Below are 20,449 nucleotides of genomic sequence, written 5' to 3' on the forward strand. Positions count from 1 at the left end.
CAAATATCCTCCACTTTTGTGGGATGTTCATATTTCCGGCACTAGTCCTGTCAATGAGAAAGGACGCAAAGAAAAAGCCTCTGCTTCTGCTGCCGAATTTTTTGTTAAGTCTGAAGATTTTGACCACTGATTTGCCATCACAGCCACAGGCGATTCACCTGGCATCTTCGACCTGATTTTGGTCAGTGGAGAGGCACTGTTACGCTGAAATAAGAAAAGTTGGAAGACCCGTTAGCCGCAAACCATCGGCGCCTTACTGCAATTCAAAGCGATTCAAAGCGGTTGCCTAGCAACCAAAAGCTACGGCGAGTTTACGGCTGTTTTAAAGTGCTTCCAACGTCGCAGAGTGATATAAGTTGACAGGCTGACACCTCAAATTGATCTCTGAACAGCGCAAGGTACGAATTTGTTGAAACAAACAAGTTAAAAGTGCCGCAAGTCGCTAAAGCAACTGCCGTTTGTCAAAGTTTGTTGTTGTCGAACTCCAAGATGCAGAGAAGGAGGCAGGCATTTTGTAAGTAAACATGGTTTAATTAAAATACTAAGACAAAAGAAAAACAAAGGGTACAAACAACAAGCACGCACGTTGGCGGATAACAAACTAAGGGAGCTAGCACTGGAGCTAGAAAACAAAAAGGGGCCTAGCGTGGAAGCTAGCGGATAGCAAACAGAAAAACTGGAAACAGCTAATGGCTAATAGGAAAACATGAGACAAAAGAGCTAGGGGAAAACAAACTACAAAAAGCTAACAGGAACAGCTTACCGCTTTGACGACAAGGACAAATAGTAACACGACAGGTAGTAGCTGTGATAATGACAGACACGACAGGTAGCAACGACACAAGAGCAACAATAATCCAGCAGCGACTGAACGGGAAGACAGGTCTAAATAGGAGTGAGCTGATTGACAACAGGTGCCAATCAGCCACAGCTGAGGGGGAACACATAACTCAGGGAGAAAGACAGGAAACCAACAAAATAAGAGCATTGACAGGAAACACTACACACAGGAAACAAAGACAAATGCAGAGGAAAAAACTAAAATCACAGGACACAGTGCCACGCTTATTGATAATATTTCTACCAATGATTTTGATAATAACACTACAAGTGGTCTACTTATAACCGACGTTAGTGATCATCTGCCAGTTTTTACAATACATGAAAGAAACTGCAAAAAGAACATGGAAGACAAAAGGACATTTCAAAGACTGTGCACAGGGAAGAGGATGATTGATTTCAAAATGGAGCTTCAAAAGCAAGATTGTACAATATGTACAATGAAGAAGAGGTTGATGAAGCATATGAACATTTCTTAAACAAGTTCATAATACTTTATGACAAACATTGTCCATGGAAACAACTCAGTAGTAAGCAGAGAAAGAATAATTAACCATGGATGACAAAAGGATTAAAAAATAGTTGTAAGAAGAAGAATACACTATATAGAACATTTATAGCGCAAAGAACTACAGAGGCAGAAATTAAGTACAAAACAAATAAAAACAAGTTAACAAACATACTACGATCATGTAGAAAAGAATATTACAGTGACATATTGGAAAGGAACAAAAAAATTATGAGAGCAACATGGGGCATTCTCAATAGCATTATTAAAAATGGGACTAAGAGGGATTACCCCCGATTCTTCTTCGATGGAAATAAACATAATGACAACATAAAGGAAGTAGTTGAAAGCTTTAATAATTAATTTGTATATATTGGACCAAAATTGGAAGGAAGGATTCCAAACCCAGTTTCAATTGAGGACTATAATGATATCATAGAGCGAAATCCCAACTCCATGTTCCTCAGTAATGTGACACAGGAGGAAATAGTTACAATCGTGAAAAAATGTAAATCCAAGACATCAACTGATTGTAACGGAATTGATATGGAAAAGATAAAAAAGGTTATTGAAGAGATCTAAGGACCATTAATGTAAATTAGTAACCTATCATTTCAAACAGGTACATTTCCAAACAAAATGAAAACAGCTAAAGTTGCACCAGTTTGTAAGACTGGAGACAAAACATTTATTTACAAATTATAGACCTGTTTCTTTACTTCCACAATTTTCTAAAATCATTGAAAAACTGTTGAATAACAGATTAGAAAGTTTCATAAATAAAAATAGAATTCTCAAAGAGAACCAATATGGATACAGAGCTAATGTTTCAACTTCCATGGCTTTAATTGAAATTACAAAAGAAATTACCAATGCAATAGATAGTCAAAAATGTGCGGCAGCAGTCTTTATGGATCTAACTAAAGCATTTGACACAATTAATCACAATATTTTAATAAAAAAAATAGAACAATATGGCATCAGAGGATTAGTCTTAAACTGGATAAGAAGTTATCTAACGAACAGGAAACAATACGTGAAGCTAGGCGAACACACTTCTACAACGCTAAATATATTCTGTGGTGTACCTCAGGGATCAATACTAGGACCTAAATTGTTCAATCTCTATATAAATGACATTTGTAAAGTTTCAAGAGATTTAAAGTTAGTATTTATTTGCGGATGATAAAACAGTGTTTTGTTCAGGAGATAACACACAGACGATAATACAAATAATAACAGAAAAAATTTACAAATTAAAAAGATGGTTTGACAAAAACAGACTATCGTTGAATCTCAGTAAAACAAAAATAATGCTATTTGGTAATAGTAGAAGAGAAGATCAAACACAAATACAAATAGACCGAATAGAAAATGAAAGAGTAAATGAAACCAAATTTGTAGGTATAATGATTGATGATAAATTGAACTGGAAACCTCATAAAAGAAATATACAACATAAAGTAGCAAGAAACACGTCAATAATGAATTAAGTCAAATATGTTCTAGACCAAAAATCACTTTATATTCTCTACTGCTCACTAGTGTTACCATATCTGAGTTACTGTGTAGAAATATGGGGAAATAATTACAAAAGTACACTTCTTTCACTAACAGTGTTACAAAAAAGATCAGTTAGAATAATATATAAAGTTGGATAAAGAGAACATACAAAGCCTTTATTTATTGAATCAAAGATACTGAAATTCCACAACATAGTGAATTTGCAAACAGCTAAAATTATACACAAAGCAAACTATAACATGCTACCCAAGAATATACAACAATTCTTCTCAACAAAAGAGGAGAAATATAATCCAAGAGAAAAATTTAATAAAAACATTTGTAAGCACGTACAGCACTTAAGACCTTCAGTATATCAGTATGTGGAATTAAATTATGGAATGGATTAAGCAAAGCAATCAATGTACTAACATGATCAAGAAACTCTTCAAACTTAGTGTTTACAAAGTACAAAAAAGAAGATTCATGATAAACATTCTGAATGTATTCATCCATCCATTCTTTCTTTTTTAAAATAACCTTACTTATCTCATCGTATGGAATATAACTTACTTCACCAATATGTATTTATTTACTCTTATTGTGATACTTATGGAGTATATTGTGAATACATTGAGAACAGGAAGTGAACAAAAGTTTTAGCAACTGTTATGTAAAAGAAAAGGGGTAGGATTTAATAAGCTCTGATTCTTTATACTCCGTTTCGAACATGTTGATAAGAGAAACTGGAAATTGTGATTTATCATGTGTATGCTTGCATGTTCGAAATAAACTCAAACTCAACTCAACTCAAAGTGTCAGGTTCAAACACTGATGACATCTATTAAACAAGACAAGAAGCAAAGAATCAAACAGAGACAGAATTCGATTTGGCTCAATTAAGGGGAGATTGTATGCCTCCTTCCTTTATTTGGATTTTCTCTGACCACATATCCACAGCTGCTTCCAGAGGGAAGTGGGTCGTGAACAGCGTTGCCTTTGGTCACAGAACAGTTCAAAAGAAAAGGTCGTAGACATTTCACAGAAAAGGTTGTAAACGAGTTCAAAAAGAGTTTCGTAAAACAGTTCAAAAAGACGTTCGTAAAACAGTTGAAATAGTCGCCTGGAGGGAATACTGGTCCTGCTTCCTTTTGGCTTTTATAATCCTTGGGTCAGACAATATCCTTCTGTTTGATTATAAAACATGAAAGAAACAGGAACACCTTCATCTTGCTTCCCCCCTACACAGTGGAGTTTTACGAGCCTTACTCTCGGTAGGTTCCAACGACAGCTTTTGCTTCTCACCAGGCACTCAGTGTAACACAAAGTTTTTGTGATAACTTAGAAACAATTATTTTAACACAAAGTTTAGACACACTTTTGCATCCTATGAAATTATGAAGAGTCTCCAAACTTTTGACTAGACCAGGGGTGTCAAAATCATTTTGGCTCAGGGGCCGCATGGAGCAAAATCTACTCCCAAGTGGGCCAGAATGGTAAAATCATGGCATGATAACTTAAAAATAAAGACACCTTCAATTTGTTTTATTCGTTTTACTTTGGCCAAAAATAGAACAAGCACATTCTGAAAATGTACAAATCAAAAAAATAATCCTCTGGACAAAACACTTCAAATTTGTAGAACATTCTGAGGAAATTGGTGCAGCTTCAAAAACACAATGAGCTTAGACTTGGTCTCAGTGTATCTACAAAGCCCTTAAGTCACAATCTTTCTGAGATTGAACAAAAACACAACATGTAAACTCTTCTAGGTATCAAATACCTCCTTTGTCATGTCCACGTATCAATCCAGTGCTAACTCAACAAACCGTAAGAAACAGAGGTAAAAACTTTTCAAAAGCCTTAAGTTCACCTTTCTCGTGTTGGACGGAGACATTTTGGGGCAACGAGGGTGCCAAATGACGATGTGTTCGAAGCAAAAGACATAAAACGGGAGGTTTTAAGATTAATTTGGGTCGAGCAAAAGGGATCCACAGTCCCCCTCTACTGTGTACCTCTTGCTTGGCCCCGGTATAAACCGTTTGCTTGCCTAACAGAATTGCTACTGTGAAATCCAGTGGACACATTTAGAACAGCAGTTTCTTTCGTTCCAAAAAAATAAAAAGCAGCTAATTTTTATACTTGGCAAACTCATCACACGGGCCGAACAAAACCTGTGAGTTTGTGTTTAAAGACAATTTGATCATAGGTGTGTGTGTTTCGTATAATAATACTGTACTGGTCATAAAAGTTATGCTTTCCAAATAAATAACACAAGAATGTGTCTCAAAACTTTTGACTGGTCCTACCCAAAAGTGACAACGACCCAAGCATTTCAGCATTTTGACTATTTTATCACTTTTCAAGTGACAATGTCTACAGCTTGGATAGCAGAATAGATTTACTATCCACTAAAAATTACACAACTTAACTCTTTTATTTTGTTTATTTGCAGGGAGCTGCAGGAACGCCAGGCTTGGATGTAAGTTTTGTTATTTCCTGACCACGGACGGACACAGGACACAATTAATTATGTTAATAATAATATATTTATGTAAAGAAGCAATGACTAAAAGTCGCTTTATCCAATCAGGTAGAATTCCCCCCACACCAAAAAAAACATTTTCATTCCATAACTTCATTCCACACATTTTGCATATTTTTTGTCTTCTTCTTCATGAGTTAATAAAATTGCCCTCTTCCAGGGGTTGCAGGGTTTAGGAGGAGAGAAAGGCGACGTTGGGGAAAGAGGAGAAAAGGTAGAAGTACAGTAGATGTGTTGCACTTCTTCTATAGTACAATCTGGAATAGCAATAGGGGACTGGTGTCAATGGACGTTAGGCTGTAATGTTTTTAATAATAAGACGTAGGACTTGTTGTGTCTTCATCATCGAGCTCCTCACTAGTCCATCATCATCAGCAAACCATCGCCATGTCCACCAAAGTCCATTGACAGCAGGCTCTTACAGTGGAGTCCATGTTTGATTGTCTCCATGCATCCTGGCTTCACTTCCAACTTGCACTAATCTTGCCTTTTGCTTGTTCTAACACTAGTTATATAAGTGTGCACTCTCTGTTTGATTCATATTGGGATTTTTGGGGTGTGAGATTATAACAAGATACAAATGTAACATTTTCTTGCAGTGTTCACACTTAAATGAGAAAACTTTACAAGTTATTGGATATTTGGGTCCGTTTGATGAAGTCTAAACACCATTTTTTGGGGTGTGAGATTATAACAAGATACAAATGTAACATTTTCTTGCAGTGTTCACACTTAAATGAGAAAACTTTACAAGTTATTGGATATTTGGGTCCGTTTGATGAAGTCCAAACACCATTAGCCACTTGAAGAGGAAGGTCTTGGTCAATTTTAAAATAAACTAATTTCTACTGTTAAAATAACATTAAAGACTAAGGGTAAAAGCTTCATTCAATCTCTTACCATATTTTTTGGAGTATAAATTGCTCCGGAGTATAAGTCGCACCTGCCGAAAATGCATAATAAAGAAGGGAAAAAACATATGTAAGTCGCACTGGAGTGTAAGTCGCATTTTTAGGGGAAATTTATTTGATACAACCCAACACCAAGAATAAACATTTGAAAGGCAATTTAAAATAAACAAAGAATAGTGAACAACAGTCTGAATAAGTGTACGTTATATGACGCATGAATAACCAACTGAGAAGGTGCCTGGTATGTTAACGTAACATATTATGGTAAGAGTCATTCAAATGACTATAACATTTAGAACATGCTATACGTTTACCAAACAATCTGTCACTCCTAATCGATAAATCCGATGAAATCTTATAAGTCTAGTCTCTTACGTGCATGAGCTAAATAATATTATTTGATATTTTATGGTAATGTGTTAATAATTACAGACACAAGTCGCTCCTAAGTATAAGCTGCCAAACTATGAAAAAAACTGCGACTTACAGTCCGAAAAATATGGTATATTAATTTAATTTTGAGTGGAGTTTGTGTTTATTTGGAACATGCATGCATACAACATGATACATCACAATTTGCCGTATCTCTATTCAAAATGTTCGAAAACTAGTAGGAAGAAGCAGAGTTTATTTGATCCCACCGCTTTTTTTTTCACATAGCAGTTGCTAAAACTTTTGTTCACTTCCTATTCTCAATTTATTCACAATATACTCCATAACTAAAAACATTTAAAAAATAAATAAATAATAATTAGTGAAGTAAGTTGTATTTAATATAGAGAGATAAATAAGATTATCTAGAAAATGAATGTATGGATGAAATAAATGTGTATTTTGTACTTAGTAAACACTTTATCAAAAATTTAATAAAATATCTAATTACAGTGAAAAGTAAAACAAGTTAGGTTCAAAGTATAGTTCAATTAAATAAATGTAAAAAATGTAAGTAAAATTACATGAATAATGAAATTACAATTATTTATTAATGTTTTATTGATTAATTCCTTTTCTACTGCTTGTCCCTCTGGGTTGGCCGGAGCCTATCCTAGCTGCATTTGGGAAGGTTGCCACCTCATTGCAGGGCCGTGTTAATATTTTAATTACAATGAAATAAAATTCAAATATAATTTGCAGAAAAGGCGATTAAAATTAGATTAGAACCTAAATTAAATTGAAAGTGAGTTTGGAATTAAATAGGAAAAAAAAACAAAAAAACGTATAAATGGAGGATGTCAAAGCTACCCAGGATAACGTGCAGAAAATATTAAAACCAGTCTATATTTACAGGATAACTTATTATTTTTTATTTATACTTGGTGGGGCGGTATAGCTCGATTGGTAGAGTGGCTGTGCCAGCAACTTGAAGGTTCCAGGTTTGATCCCTGCTTCCGCCATCCTAGTCACTGCCGTTGTGCCCTTGGGCAAGACACTTTACCCACCGGCTCCCAGTGCCACCCACACTGGTTAAATGTAACTTAGATATTGGGTTTCACTATGTAAAACTGCTTTGAGTCACTAGAGAAAAGCGCTATACAAATCTAATTCACTTCACTTCACAGATTAATTAAATGTAAATAAAAATGTAAGGAAAATTACATGAATAGTAAAATTACAATATTTATTAATGTTTTATTGATTCATTCATTTTCTACTGCTTGTCCCTCTGCGGTGGCTGAAGCCTATCCCACCTGCATTTGGGCGGAAGGCGGTGTACACCCTGGACAAGTCTCCACCCTATTGCAGTGCCGTATTAATGTTTTTATTACAATAAAATTAAATTAAAATGTAATTTTCAGAAAAAGCTATTAAAATTAGATTAGAACCTTCACTAAATTGAAAGTGAGTTTGGAATTAAATTTGAAAAAAAACAAAACAAATTAATGGGGGGTGTCAAAGCTACCCAGGATAACGTGCAGGAAATATTAAAACCAGCCTAAATTTACAGGAATACATATCATTTTTTATTAATACTTGGTGGGGCGGTATAGCTCGGTTGGTAGAGAGGCCCTGCCAGCAACTTGAGGGTTCCAGGTTCGATCCCCGCTTCCGCCACCCTAGTCACTGCCTTTGTGTCCTGGGTCAAGACACTTTACCCACCTGCTCCCAGTGCCAACCACAAGGGTTTAAATGTAACTTAGATATCGGGTTTGAATATGTAAAACTGCTTTGAGTCACTAGAGAAAAGCGCTATATAAATATAATTCACTTCACAAATTAAATAAATGTAAATAAAAATTTAAGGAAAATTAAATGAATAGTGAAATTACAATATCTATTAATGTTTTATTGATTCATTCATTTTCTACTGCTTGTTCCTCTGCGGTGGCTGGAGCCTATCCCACCTGCAATTGGGGTAAGGCGGTGTACACCCTGGACAAGTCTCCTGTCCAAAGGCAAAACCTAGTGACTAAATGTTGGTCAAAACTGAGCTGCTAATAATTTTGGAGTTCCTAGGTGATATGCTTTACATTGGTGTATGCGATATTGTAATTTGTTCCGTAGGTAAGCTGTTACGGGCATGGCAGGACCTAGCAACTACCACATAACCGCGTAGATACAACAGAAAAACCTAGTATCTCAAGGGACCAATTGGAGCTTCTTTGTCAGTCGCCTTATTGTCTTTAATGAGACATTTGCACGAATGGGGGCCAACGGTCAACCTGATTATGTGATATTTTGGCACGAGGGGATATTTGGAAGATTGGCCCAGGACGTTGCAAGCACCTTCATTAAATGTATTGTTCTTGATTCTTCCCCTTGCATACTCTTTAGGGCAGATAACTGTGGAGGTCAAAATAAAAACTGGACGCTATACACGGCTCTTGGCCAATGTGCAAACGCAGAATGGGGCCCACCTGAGATTGTGATAAAATATCTGGAGAAAGGGCACACGTTCATCAGAGCAGATTCAATCCATGGCTCAATCGGCAAGAAAATGAAAGCTCAAGAAAACATCTGTACGTTTGATGACTTTGTAGATCTTTGTAAGACAGCATCAAAATAGATTGGTTTTCCCTTGTTTTCTCAAAATCAGCTAGAAGTGAGTTACTAGGTTTTGCCTTTGGACGGGACAAGTCTCCACCCTATCGCAGTGCCGTATTAATGTTTTAATTACAATGAAATTAAATTAAAATATAATTTTCATAAAAACCTATTAAAATTAGATTAGAACCTTAACTAAATTGAAAGTGAGTTTGGAATTAAATTTGAAAAAAACAAAACAACTTAATGGGGGGTGTCAAAGCTACCCAGGATAACGTGCAGGAAGTATTAAAACCAGTCTAAATTTACAGGACTACATATCCTTTTTTATTAATACTTGGTGGGGCGGTATAGTTCGGTTGGTAAAGAGGCCATGCCACCAACTTGAGGGTTCCTGGTTCGATCCCCGCTTCTGCCATCCTAGTCACTGCCGTTGTGTCCTGGGGCAAGACATTTTACCCACCTACTCCCAGTGCCACCCACACCGGTTTAAATGTGACTTAGATATTGGGTTTTACTATGTAAAAGTGCTTTGAGTCACGAGAAAAAATCGCTATATAAATATAATTCACACACTGAATTTTCATGACTACATATCTTTTTTTATTTATATTTAGTGTGGCTACCAAGTTAATGTTGTTGTGCACATTTGGCTGATACTAACAAGGCTTTTTATTGTGCAACTTGTTAAAGAGTTATCATTTTCCGCTTTGCAGATTGCAAGTGTGAACACACCTTGATGAATATGTTTTGTATAGAGTATGCATGTCCTGTAAGAAAATTGGAGGTATCTCCCCTGCTACACTTTCTCTTCCTTCGTGCCCTTCAAAGCTTAATATTACCCTTACTTTATCTAACCCCACCCCCACCCCCACCTGTCCTTGGTGGGCTTTAATCACCCCTCTCCTCCTCCTAATAGCAGTGTTCTAAGTGATGTTTAACCACTTGGTTGTATCCACAGGGGGAGAAGGGAAAGAAGGGGAAAAAAGGGCCTAAGGGCGAGAAAGGAGAACAGGGTGCCCCTGGATTAGATGCACCCTGCCCATTGGTATGTCACAAGTCAGGGTGGACTCCCCCAACCAAGGAGGGGTCTGCTTTGTAGCTATTACAGCGATGCCCAGCTATAGTTGCCCTAGCATATAAAAGTAGATGATGGCGAAGGCTTGCTCGCAAGGTAGCCCCTCCTTGTCGTGTGTGAAGGGTGGTCCACCTCTCTCCCAGTAACACTCCTAGGTCATCTTTGCAAACAGGGTTTCCGGGGATTTAAGGGTGAAAAGGGGGAACCAGGGCAGCCAGGTCTGGACGGGCTGGATGCCCCATGCCAATTGGTACAGTATTCCTCTCTTTTCCACTCGGCACTCACTCACCCTCGCATGACACCTTTCCACCCAAAACACTCATTATTACCGTAACTGCTCTAATTATAGCCAAAACTGCACAGAAGATGAATGGAGCGAGGCTGTTATTTTAAATAAAAAGTTATTTATTTGAACTTTAATTGGTTTGGCTTGAGGGAGAAAATGTGAAGGAAAATGGATCTCTCTTTGATCACTTTGTTTGGATATTATTCCATCTTTTGTGTGTTACAGTAAATGCTCTAATTGGCGATAATGTGGAAACTTATTATATACAACCAGAGGTAGACATATATTGTTACTTCAAAAGAATACGACTCCAGTACAAATGTGTTGTAAGTATTCAGTGAAAAAAGTAACTCCTAATTTTTTTAATAGCTTTTTTTTTTTGTTCTTAGTCTTGCCTTACAACAATAGTGAATGTGTTTGTGAGAGAGAGTGATCCTACTACAACACTGCAAATTATGTTTTTACTGGCACTAATGACGTTATAACAGGGCAAATGTTAGCATATAGCAGGGGTCGGGAACCTTTTTGACTGAGAGAGCCAAGAAGCCAAATATTTTAAAATGTATTTCCGTAAGAGCCATATAATATTTTTTTAACACCAAACACAACTAAACGTGTGCATTTTTAAGTAAGACCAACATTTCTAGAGTATAATAGGTCTTTATTCTTTGTAATAACATTGTTATTCTGAAGCTAATTGTGGAGGGGGCGTGGCTTGCGGGCCTGCAGCAAAGCAGGGTGTTGCCAGGACTGGCCTCGAAATTAGCTACAGACCTGTCGCTCTGTTATAAGCAGCAGCCAGGAGGAGGGACGGGGTTGGGGCTGGAGCCAGAGCGCGAGCGAGAACAAAAGAGAGAAAAACAGTGGCTGGAAAGCAACTGAGAGACTTATTGGAAAATAAAATAATATTTTAACCCTGAAACAGGCTCTCATGTCGGTGCTTGGTGGTCTGAAGAACCCCCTGGAGGGCAAGCCCCACACTAACCAATAATAAATACATTACTTCTTACCATTAACGCAACTTCTTGAACATAAAAAAGCATGAGAATGTTTTATATTTTGAAGGTTATTTTTAACACTGTGATAACAAGCGGAATTATTCATTATTTCTCGTGTCAAGCAATGTCAGCTCAGATTTATCCGAGAGCCCGATGCAGTCATCAAAAGAGCCACTACTGGCTCGCGAGCCATAGGTTCCCTACCCCTGCCATATAGACTTAGACTCAGACAAACTGTATAGATCCACAAGGGAAAGTGTTCCATAAAGTGGCTCAGTTACACAGGATGGAAATGATTTACAAAGGATGGAAAAGGAGGTGCTAACTTACAAGAAAAATTACAACTTATCGCTTGTTTGACTAGTTGGAAACGGAATTATCGCAGGCTGAAACATAAAGATTTCTATTGACACTCGTGATAAAGCTCCTCGTTTTTCCAGATTTTAAGGCAAACATTTTGAAGATGTGCGTGTGATGCCTCGTCTCATGTCACTTTTAGTGACATGCACCCACTGTGAAAATTTCAGACCCCTGCATGATTTCTAAGTGGGAGAACTTGCAAAATAGCAGGGTGTTCAAATACTTATTTTCTTGATTGTATGTTTCTTATTGCAAGTTTGTCCTTAAATAAAATAGTGAACATACAAGACAACTTGTCTTTTAGTAGTAAGGAAGCAAACAAAGGCTCCTAATTTAGCTGCTGATGTATGTAGTTACATTTTGTGTCATTTATCATTCTATTATTTTGTCAAAAACAAACGGTATAAAATTAATTATTAATCTACTTGTTTATTTATCGTTAATATCTGGTTATTTTTTATTTTAACATGTTCTTTCTACACGGGGCGGTATAGCTCGGCTGGTAGAGCGGCCGTGCCAGCAACTTGAGGGTTTTAGGTTCGATCCCCGCTTGCACCTGTTTGCCACTTCCTAGTCACTGCCGTTGCGTCCTTGGGCAAGACACTTTACTCACCTGCTCCCAGTGCCACCCACACTGGTTTTAAATATAACTTAGATATTGGGTTTCACTATGTAAAGCGCTTCGAGTCACTTGACAAAAAAGCGCTATATAAATATAATTCACTTCACTTCACTTCTGTTAAATTATTACTGATTATTATATTATAAAATATAATAATCACTTATTCTTCTGTTGTTTGGATACTTTACATTAGTTTTGGATGATACCAAAAATGTAGGTATCATTCCGATACCAAGTAGTTCTTGGGACATACATTGGTCATATTCAAAGTCCTCATGTGTCCAGGGACATATTTCCTGAGTTTATAAACAAAATATATAAAAATTTAAAAAAAACGACAACAGATTTTGTGTTGCTAACAAATATTGAAGTAATCATAGCAGTATCGACGAGATACGCTCCTGTACTTGGTATCATTACAGTGGATGTCAGGTGTAGATTTGTTTACACTCATGATGGGTGTCATTAGCGGTGACGCCGGGGAGCTACGTTATGTAGTGAAGCATGTTTAGCTATTACTCGTCCTGCAGGGATGATACTTGTAAGAAACTTACTTTATTTATCGTCATGGAGGCAAGGCTTAGTGATTTAGAAGTAGCTAAAACACTGCTGACTGTGGCTGAACTTTAGCTGCTAGTTAGCTAGCCATGTCTTAAAGCACTTCTTCCTGAGGGCATTTCAGTGTTATAACTTCACCTTTATCGCTACTTTTTAAGCCAAAACGTGTCCGTTCTCCCATTTCTGTCTACATACATTGTCTGTTTGTAAGTACTCTGTGATTGTACGCTGCCGAACATGCTCAGTACAGTACAGAATATGATTCATTAGTATCGCGGTACTAAACCAATACCGGTAAACCGTAGAACCCAACAACACACAAATATAATATGTACCACCTTTTCTGGACAGTATACTGTAGAAGCGCATTCGAGACTACAGAACCTGCTTTAGCATGTTGAAGATTTCTAGAATGATCCAAATGCCATAAAATGCATGTTTCCAGAAGAATAAAAACTTGAGCAGATATTAAAACAAATCAATGGAATTTAGTTTATGACTTAATGGTGGTTGCCCGTACTTTCCCAACGTGCTAAATACAGAAGTGCAAACAGTTTCAGAATTGGCCAATGGCATTACAGCTGCTAAATTATTGGATTTGCATTGCCTCCTCCCAGTATTGTGGCTGTTCTAAAAATCAGCATATATTATGCATACCCATGAAGACAGACACGCTAAGTGGATTGCACTCTCTATTTTTTCTCATTCGGGGACACAGTCCTCAGCGCACAGCTTAGTAGATTGGCTTTGCGTGTGCTCTGAAGTTTGACCGTGTTTTAATACAAACCCTGTTTCCATATGAGTTGGGCAATTGTGTTAGATGTAAATATAAACGGAATGTGATGATTTGCAAATCCTTTTCAACCCAGATTCAATTGAATGCACTACAAAGAAAAGATGTTTGATGTTCAAACACAAACTTTGTTTTTTTTTTGCAAATAATATATAACTTGGACTTTCATGGCTGCAACACGTGCCAAAGTAGTTGGGAAAGGGCATGTTCACCACTGTGTTACATCACCTTTTCTTTTAACAACACTCAATAAACGTTTTGGAACTGAGGAAACTAATTGTTGAAGCTTTGAAAGTGGAATTCTTTCCCATTCTTGCTTGATGTACAGCTTCAGTCGTTCAACAGTCTGGGGTCTCCGCTGTCGTATTTTACGCTTCATAATGCGCCACACATTTTCGATGGGAGACATGTCTGGACTGCAGGCAGGCCAGGAAAGTACCCGCACTCTTTTACTATGAAGCCACGCTGTTGTAACACATGGCTTGGCATTGTCTTGCTGAAATAAACAGGGGCGTCCATGATAAAGTTGCTTGGATGACAACATATGTTGCTCCAAAACCTGTGTGGACAATTCAGCATTAATGGTGCCTTCACAAATGTGTAAGTTTCCCATCCCTTGGGCACTAATACACCCCCATACCATCACAGATCCTGGCTTTCGAATTTTGCGCCTATAACAATTTCAGTTGGTTGTTTTCCTCTTTGTTTCAGAGGACACCACGTCCACAGTTTCCAAATATAATTTGAAATGTGGACTCGTCAGACCACAGAACACTTTTCCACTTTGCATCAGTCCATCTTAGATGATCTCGGGCCCAGCGAAGCCGGCTGTGTTTCTGGGTATTGTTGATAAATGGGTTTTGCTTTGCATAGTAGAGTTTTAACTTGCACTCACAGATGTAGCGACCAACTGTAGTTACTGATAGTGGTTTTATGAAGTTTTCCTGACCCCATGTGATGATATCCTTTACACACTGATGTCGGTTTTTGATGCAGTACTGCCCGAATGATCAAAAGTCTGTAATATCATCGCGTACGTGCAGTGATTTCTCCAGATTCTCTGAACCTTTTGATGATTTGGTAAAAAGTTGTTCTAAAACTGTTCAGCATTTTGCTTACAAAATGGTGACCCTCACCCCATCCTTGTTTGTGAATTACTTAGCATTTCATGGAAGCTACTTTTATTCCCCTAATGGCACCCACCTGTTCCCAATTAGCCTGCACACCTGTGGGATGTTCCAAATAAGTGTTTGATGAGCATTCCTCAACTTTATCAGTATTTATTGCCACCTTTCCCAACTTCTTTGTCACGTGTTGCCGGCATCAAATTCTAAAGTAATGATTATTTGCAAACAAAAAAATGTCTATCAGTGTGAACATCAAATATGTTGTCTTTGTAGCATATTTAACTGAATATGGGTTGAAAATTATTGGCAAATAGTTGTATTCCATTTATATTTACATCTAACACAATTTCCCAACTCAATTGGAAACAGGGTTTGTACAAGCAAACCTTTGGTCGACCAGGCTCTTAATGAGTCATCCTATGAAAGGTGTTAATTGGGGAATTTACGGTATTATTATTATTTTGTCATCCTGTCACATAAACATCCACTGCATGCCACTAACCTCCTGACTGCAAGCAGCCTTTTTTCTACAAATGTAAATTTAGATATCCCAAAAAAGAGTACATATTTCCTTGTTCCTATAACGCAATCCCCTTTCATACCTCCAGTAAAAACCAAAAATCCCAAATCCTGTTTCAACCTGACGCTAACAGATCTATCCACTTGACTCCCCTTCCCACTACCTGCTACTATTAACCACTGTAAATTCTACTATTAACTCCCTGCCCTTGTACCAATTGGGCCAGACCGTCTCGTCAAAAGGGGGAGATTACTGTCTATGGTGTTGCTGCCAGGATGTTAAACCAACATTTAATGACTTTAAGTAATATATACATGTGGAGCTGTTTACTATTTAATCCATCAAATTGCAGGGGAATAAAGGTTGTCAGCAGTGAGCCACATTTACATTTATGTATTATTCATGTTTAGACTTTTGTGTTATGGTGCGCTTCGTGCACCGTAACATTAGACACTTGCATGGTTGTTGTGCTGTGTATTGTCTGCATGCATTGCAGTATATTGTTTACATTAAAGTAAAAACAATCAATAATTATATTTACAAAATGTCATTTGTTATGCTTTATTGCAGTTTTGTGTGTTATGGCGTCAACTTGAGAGATAGAATACCTGGAAAATAACTTGCATGATGTACATGGAAACATGTTTTGTAGCGATTACAAGGATTTTAGAAGTAGGATATGGCGTGTGACTGTTTTCAACATAGCTAGAATGGCTCACATTTGCGGTAATATGCCAATTTAACTAGCAGGACCAATCTACCAAGCGTTATGTTTGCCACAGTTTGGAAGTTTCAAATATGTAAACCAGCAAATATGTTAGTAATTAGCGTGGTTATGGTGTCTATCATTAAGAATTGCCATTACCCATTGCGCATGTGCCAAAAGTCATCACCTATGTTGCCAACTCTATGACAGTTTTTCAACAAAAATAAGCATTTAACTTTTTATTTTTTACAACTTGTTAATTAAAGTACTAATAACTTGGAATGGTCGAGATCTACACTTTTATCCATCAACATCGTTCATCATTCTAATCTGAAGCTGCCCTTTGCATTTGAGCTTTGACTCCGGTTGGTGTCAGGTTCAAACACTGATGACAACTATTAAACAGACAAGAAGCAAGGAATCATGCAGAGACAGAGTTCATGAGGAAAACGCATGGATCTGCACACTTAGTCACAGTCTCGCCCTATGCTCTAAGTTTCAGCTCCCCCGTCCCTCTATTTATTCAGGAGTTCCATAGTCAACATCACTGAATCCGCCTCTAAAAGGAGTGGTCACATATATTATGCAAAGCAGGTCCAGTATGCACAACTTGTGATTTCCTCGTTTCTGCTTCGTGTGCGTGTTGTCATCTTTTCTTCGTTGAGGTCCTTGAAGTCCTTAGCTGTTAGCGGGCTAAAACAAAGATAACATCTGCGGCTGAGGCCACCCCTCAGACAAGAAGTTTGGTCCTTGCATAGATAGAAAAAATGCAGCTTGAGCACAATAGCTAATAACTATAGCAACGGACTTCAAACATACTAAAGTTGTGTGATAATATATATATATATATATACATGATTATTCTAACAGTTGGTTATGTTTACTACTTACGCTTGCTTTACTTGGGAATAAGTAAAGTGTTCTAATATTACAAAAGTTTATCCAAGCACTTTGAAAGCACGTGCATTATTATTTTTGTAATAGCTTTAGCAGAAGTCAGCAAAAATTTAAAACGGATGGAGTGCGATGAAAATTACTGCAATTATGCTATGCTAGTTCAGTGGATTAGCAATTAACAAGCGAGCAAATACTTTTGTAACTATATACCACAAAATTTGATGTATTGTCACGCTATCTTGTGTCATTTAAGTCAATGATACTCAAATTTGTTGACAGTGTTTATTTTTTTCAACACAACTAGAGTGGCTAACATTTAATGTTAATTTACTTGGCGGGATCGACAGTGCGAGTTTTATATGCATACATTTGAATTAATTAGTGTGGTTGTGTTGTCTAACAAAAAATACTTAAGCTCTATTGCTAAGATAGCGTTTCAGGATTTTAAAAGGCAACTAACAATTTAGCATTTCCAGTGCTGTTTCAGTCTTCATTGTGCGTTTCTCACCCACACAGGGCCCTGATGGATTACCAATGCCCGGCTGCTGGCAGAAGGTAAGAAAGGCAAACCGACCACTAGTAGTTAGAATACTGTAAATGCTCCAATTACCGCCTCTATTTGTGTAATAGTCGCTACAAAATTTAATAACTTCCGTCTTCGGCGGTCTCAAATTCGCTCAAAACTCATTTTCTTTAACATCTGTGGGAGTCGGCAATATCTTATTGTATTTTTTTTTTTAATTAATTCAACAAAACTGCATTTGAAAAATAAGTGTTTAGCATCCATTCATTTGGGTGTGAAACTTGCAGATTACAATAAACTCATCAGTGCTACTAATGCATGTTGAGTAGTTAGCTTCTTAATGATATTTCAACATTGGTTCTGTTACTGCTGGGTGTGCATTTATTTTCTTCACAAATTACCATTTTAATGCACCCCAAGTCCTTATTAAAAGCTTAAAAAAGACAAACTGTTGGGTAAAAAATATACAGGTACAATTTGATATACGCCAGTGGTTCTCAACCTTTTTTCAGTGATGTACTCCCTGTGAACATTTTTTTAATTCAAGTACCTCTTAATCAGAGCAAAGCAAAGCAATCAGTTTCTGAACATATTAAATTGTATAACAGTGCAAAATATTGCTAATTTGTAGTGGTCTTTCTTGAACTATTTGGTAAAAATTATATAAAAATAACTAAAAACTTGTTGAAAAATAAACAAGTGATTCAATTATAAATAAAGATTTCTACACATAGAAGTAATCATCAACTTAAAGTGCCCTCTTTGGGGATTGTAATAGAGAGCCATCTGGATTCATGAACTTAATTCTAAACGTTTCTTCACAAAAAAATACATTTTTAACATCAATATTTATGGAACATGTCCACAAAAAATCTAGCTGTCAACACTGAATATTGCATTGTTGTATTTTATTTTCACAGTTTATGAACTTACATTCATATTTTGTTGTTGTATTATTCATTAAATATATTTATAAATAATTGTTGCTATTTTTAGAATACTTAAAAAAAAAATCTCACATACCCCTTGGCATACCTTCAAGTACCCCCAGGGGTACGCGTACCCCCATTTGTGAACCACTGATATACGCATTCCGATAAAAAGTCGTGCCACGGACCCCGAATGTCCGCTCGTTTCGGAGTCAACCGCGTTGTTTTTCACCAAATTATTAATTATCAATACTGTATCGACCTACTGGTGGGTAGTGTCCGCCCCATTTTGTGACGTGGGAGCACAATCCACCATTCACGTCCCATCACGCACATGCATTCATGCATTCACGCTTGCCCTGGTTGTCTGTTGAACAAAATATGCATTGTACTCTCCTTATGTTCTTTAGAACTATCATGTTGGATCAATCACCAGATTACTTTTACAAACAGTTTTTAAAATCAACTAACACACATGTTCATGACACTAGGAATGCCAGCAATGGCCGTTTGGCACTTCCTGCTCCCAGGACCAATCTCCTCAAACATGTATAGATGTATATCATTTTGGAAAGGGTTGCCATCTCACATTAATCTCTCAAAAAGTACAAAATCTGTTTCCATATGAGTTGGGAAATTGTGTTAGATGTAAATATAAACGGAATACAATGATTTGCAAATCTTTTTCAACCCATATTCAATTAAATGCACTACAAAGACAAAATATTTGATGTTCAAACTCATAAACTTTGTTTTTTTTGCAAAATTAGAATTTCATGGCTGCAACAAGTGCCAAAGTAGTTGGGAAAGGGCATGTTCACCACTGTGTTACATCACTTTTTCTTTTAACAACACTCAATAAACGTTTGGGAAATGAGGAAACTAATTGTTGAAGCTTTGAAAGTGGAATTCTTTCCCATTCTTGTTTTATGTAGAGCTTTAGTCGTTCAACAGTCCGGGGTCTCCGCTGTCGTATTTTACGCTTCATAATGCACCACACATTTTCAATGGCAGACAGGTTTAGACTGCAGGCGTGCCAGGAAAGTACCCGCACTCTTTTTTTACGAAGCCACGCTGTTGTAACACGTGCTGAATGTGGCTTGGAATTGTCTCACTGAAATAAGCAGGGGCGTCTGTGAAAAGACAGCATATGTTGTTCCAGAACCTGTATGTACCTTTCAGCATTAATGGTGCCTTCACAGATGTGTAAGTTACCCATGCCTTGGGCACTAATGCACCCCCATACCATCACAGATGCTGTCTTTTGAACTTTGTGTCGATAACAGTCTGGATGGTTTGCTTCCCCTTTGGTCCAGATGACACGATGTCGAATATTTCCAAAAACTATTTGAAATGTGGACTCGTCAGACCACAGAACACTTTTCCACTTTGCGTCAGTCTATCTTAGATGATCTCGGGCCTAGAGAAGCCGGCTGTGTTTCTGGATGTTGTTGATAAATGGCTTTCGCTTTGCACAGTAGTGCTTTAACTTGCACTTACAGATGTATCGACGAACTATATGTAGTGACAGTGGTTTTCTGAAGTGTTCCTGAGCCCATGTGGTGATATCCTTTAGAAATTGATGTCGTTTTTTGATACTGCCGTCTGAGGGATTGAAGGTCAGGGTCATTCAATGCTGGTTTCCGGCCATGCCGCTTACGTGCAGTGATCTCTCCAGATTCTCTGAACCTTTTGATGAGATTATGGACCGTAAATGTTAAAATCCCAAAATTTCTTGCAATTGTACTTTGAGAAACATTGTT

At 37.3% G+C, this 20,449-nt stretch overlaps 1 protein-coding gene across 1 annotated transcript in view; it reads left to right on the top strand.

Moving 5' to 3' along the window:
* LOC133560717 (collagen alpha-1(XXV) chain) overlaps positions 1-20,449 on the top strand; it is a 337,729-nt gene that overhangs the window by 310,937 nt on the left and 6,343 nt on the right. The window contains exons 35-38 of the mRNA XM_061913555.1: positions 5,307-5,333; positions 5,557-5,610; positions 10,540-10,617; positions 17,751-17,789. Coding sequence (XP_061769539.1) covers positions 5,307-5,333; positions 5,557-5,610; positions 10,540-10,617; positions 17,751-17,789 — 198 coding nt within the window. The remainder of the gene's footprint in view (positions 1-5,306; positions 5,334-5,556; positions 5,611-10,539; positions 10,618-17,750; positions 17,790-20,449) is intronic.

The sequence above is a fragment of the Nerophis ophidion genome, linkage group LG10, assembly GCF_033978795.1.
Source record: "Nerophis ophidion isolate RoL-2023_Sa linkage group LG10, RoL_Noph_v1.0, whole genome shotgun sequence".
Lineage (NCBI taxonomy): Eukaryota > Metazoa > Chordata > Actinopteri > Syngnathiformes > Syngnathidae > Nerophis > Nerophis ophidion.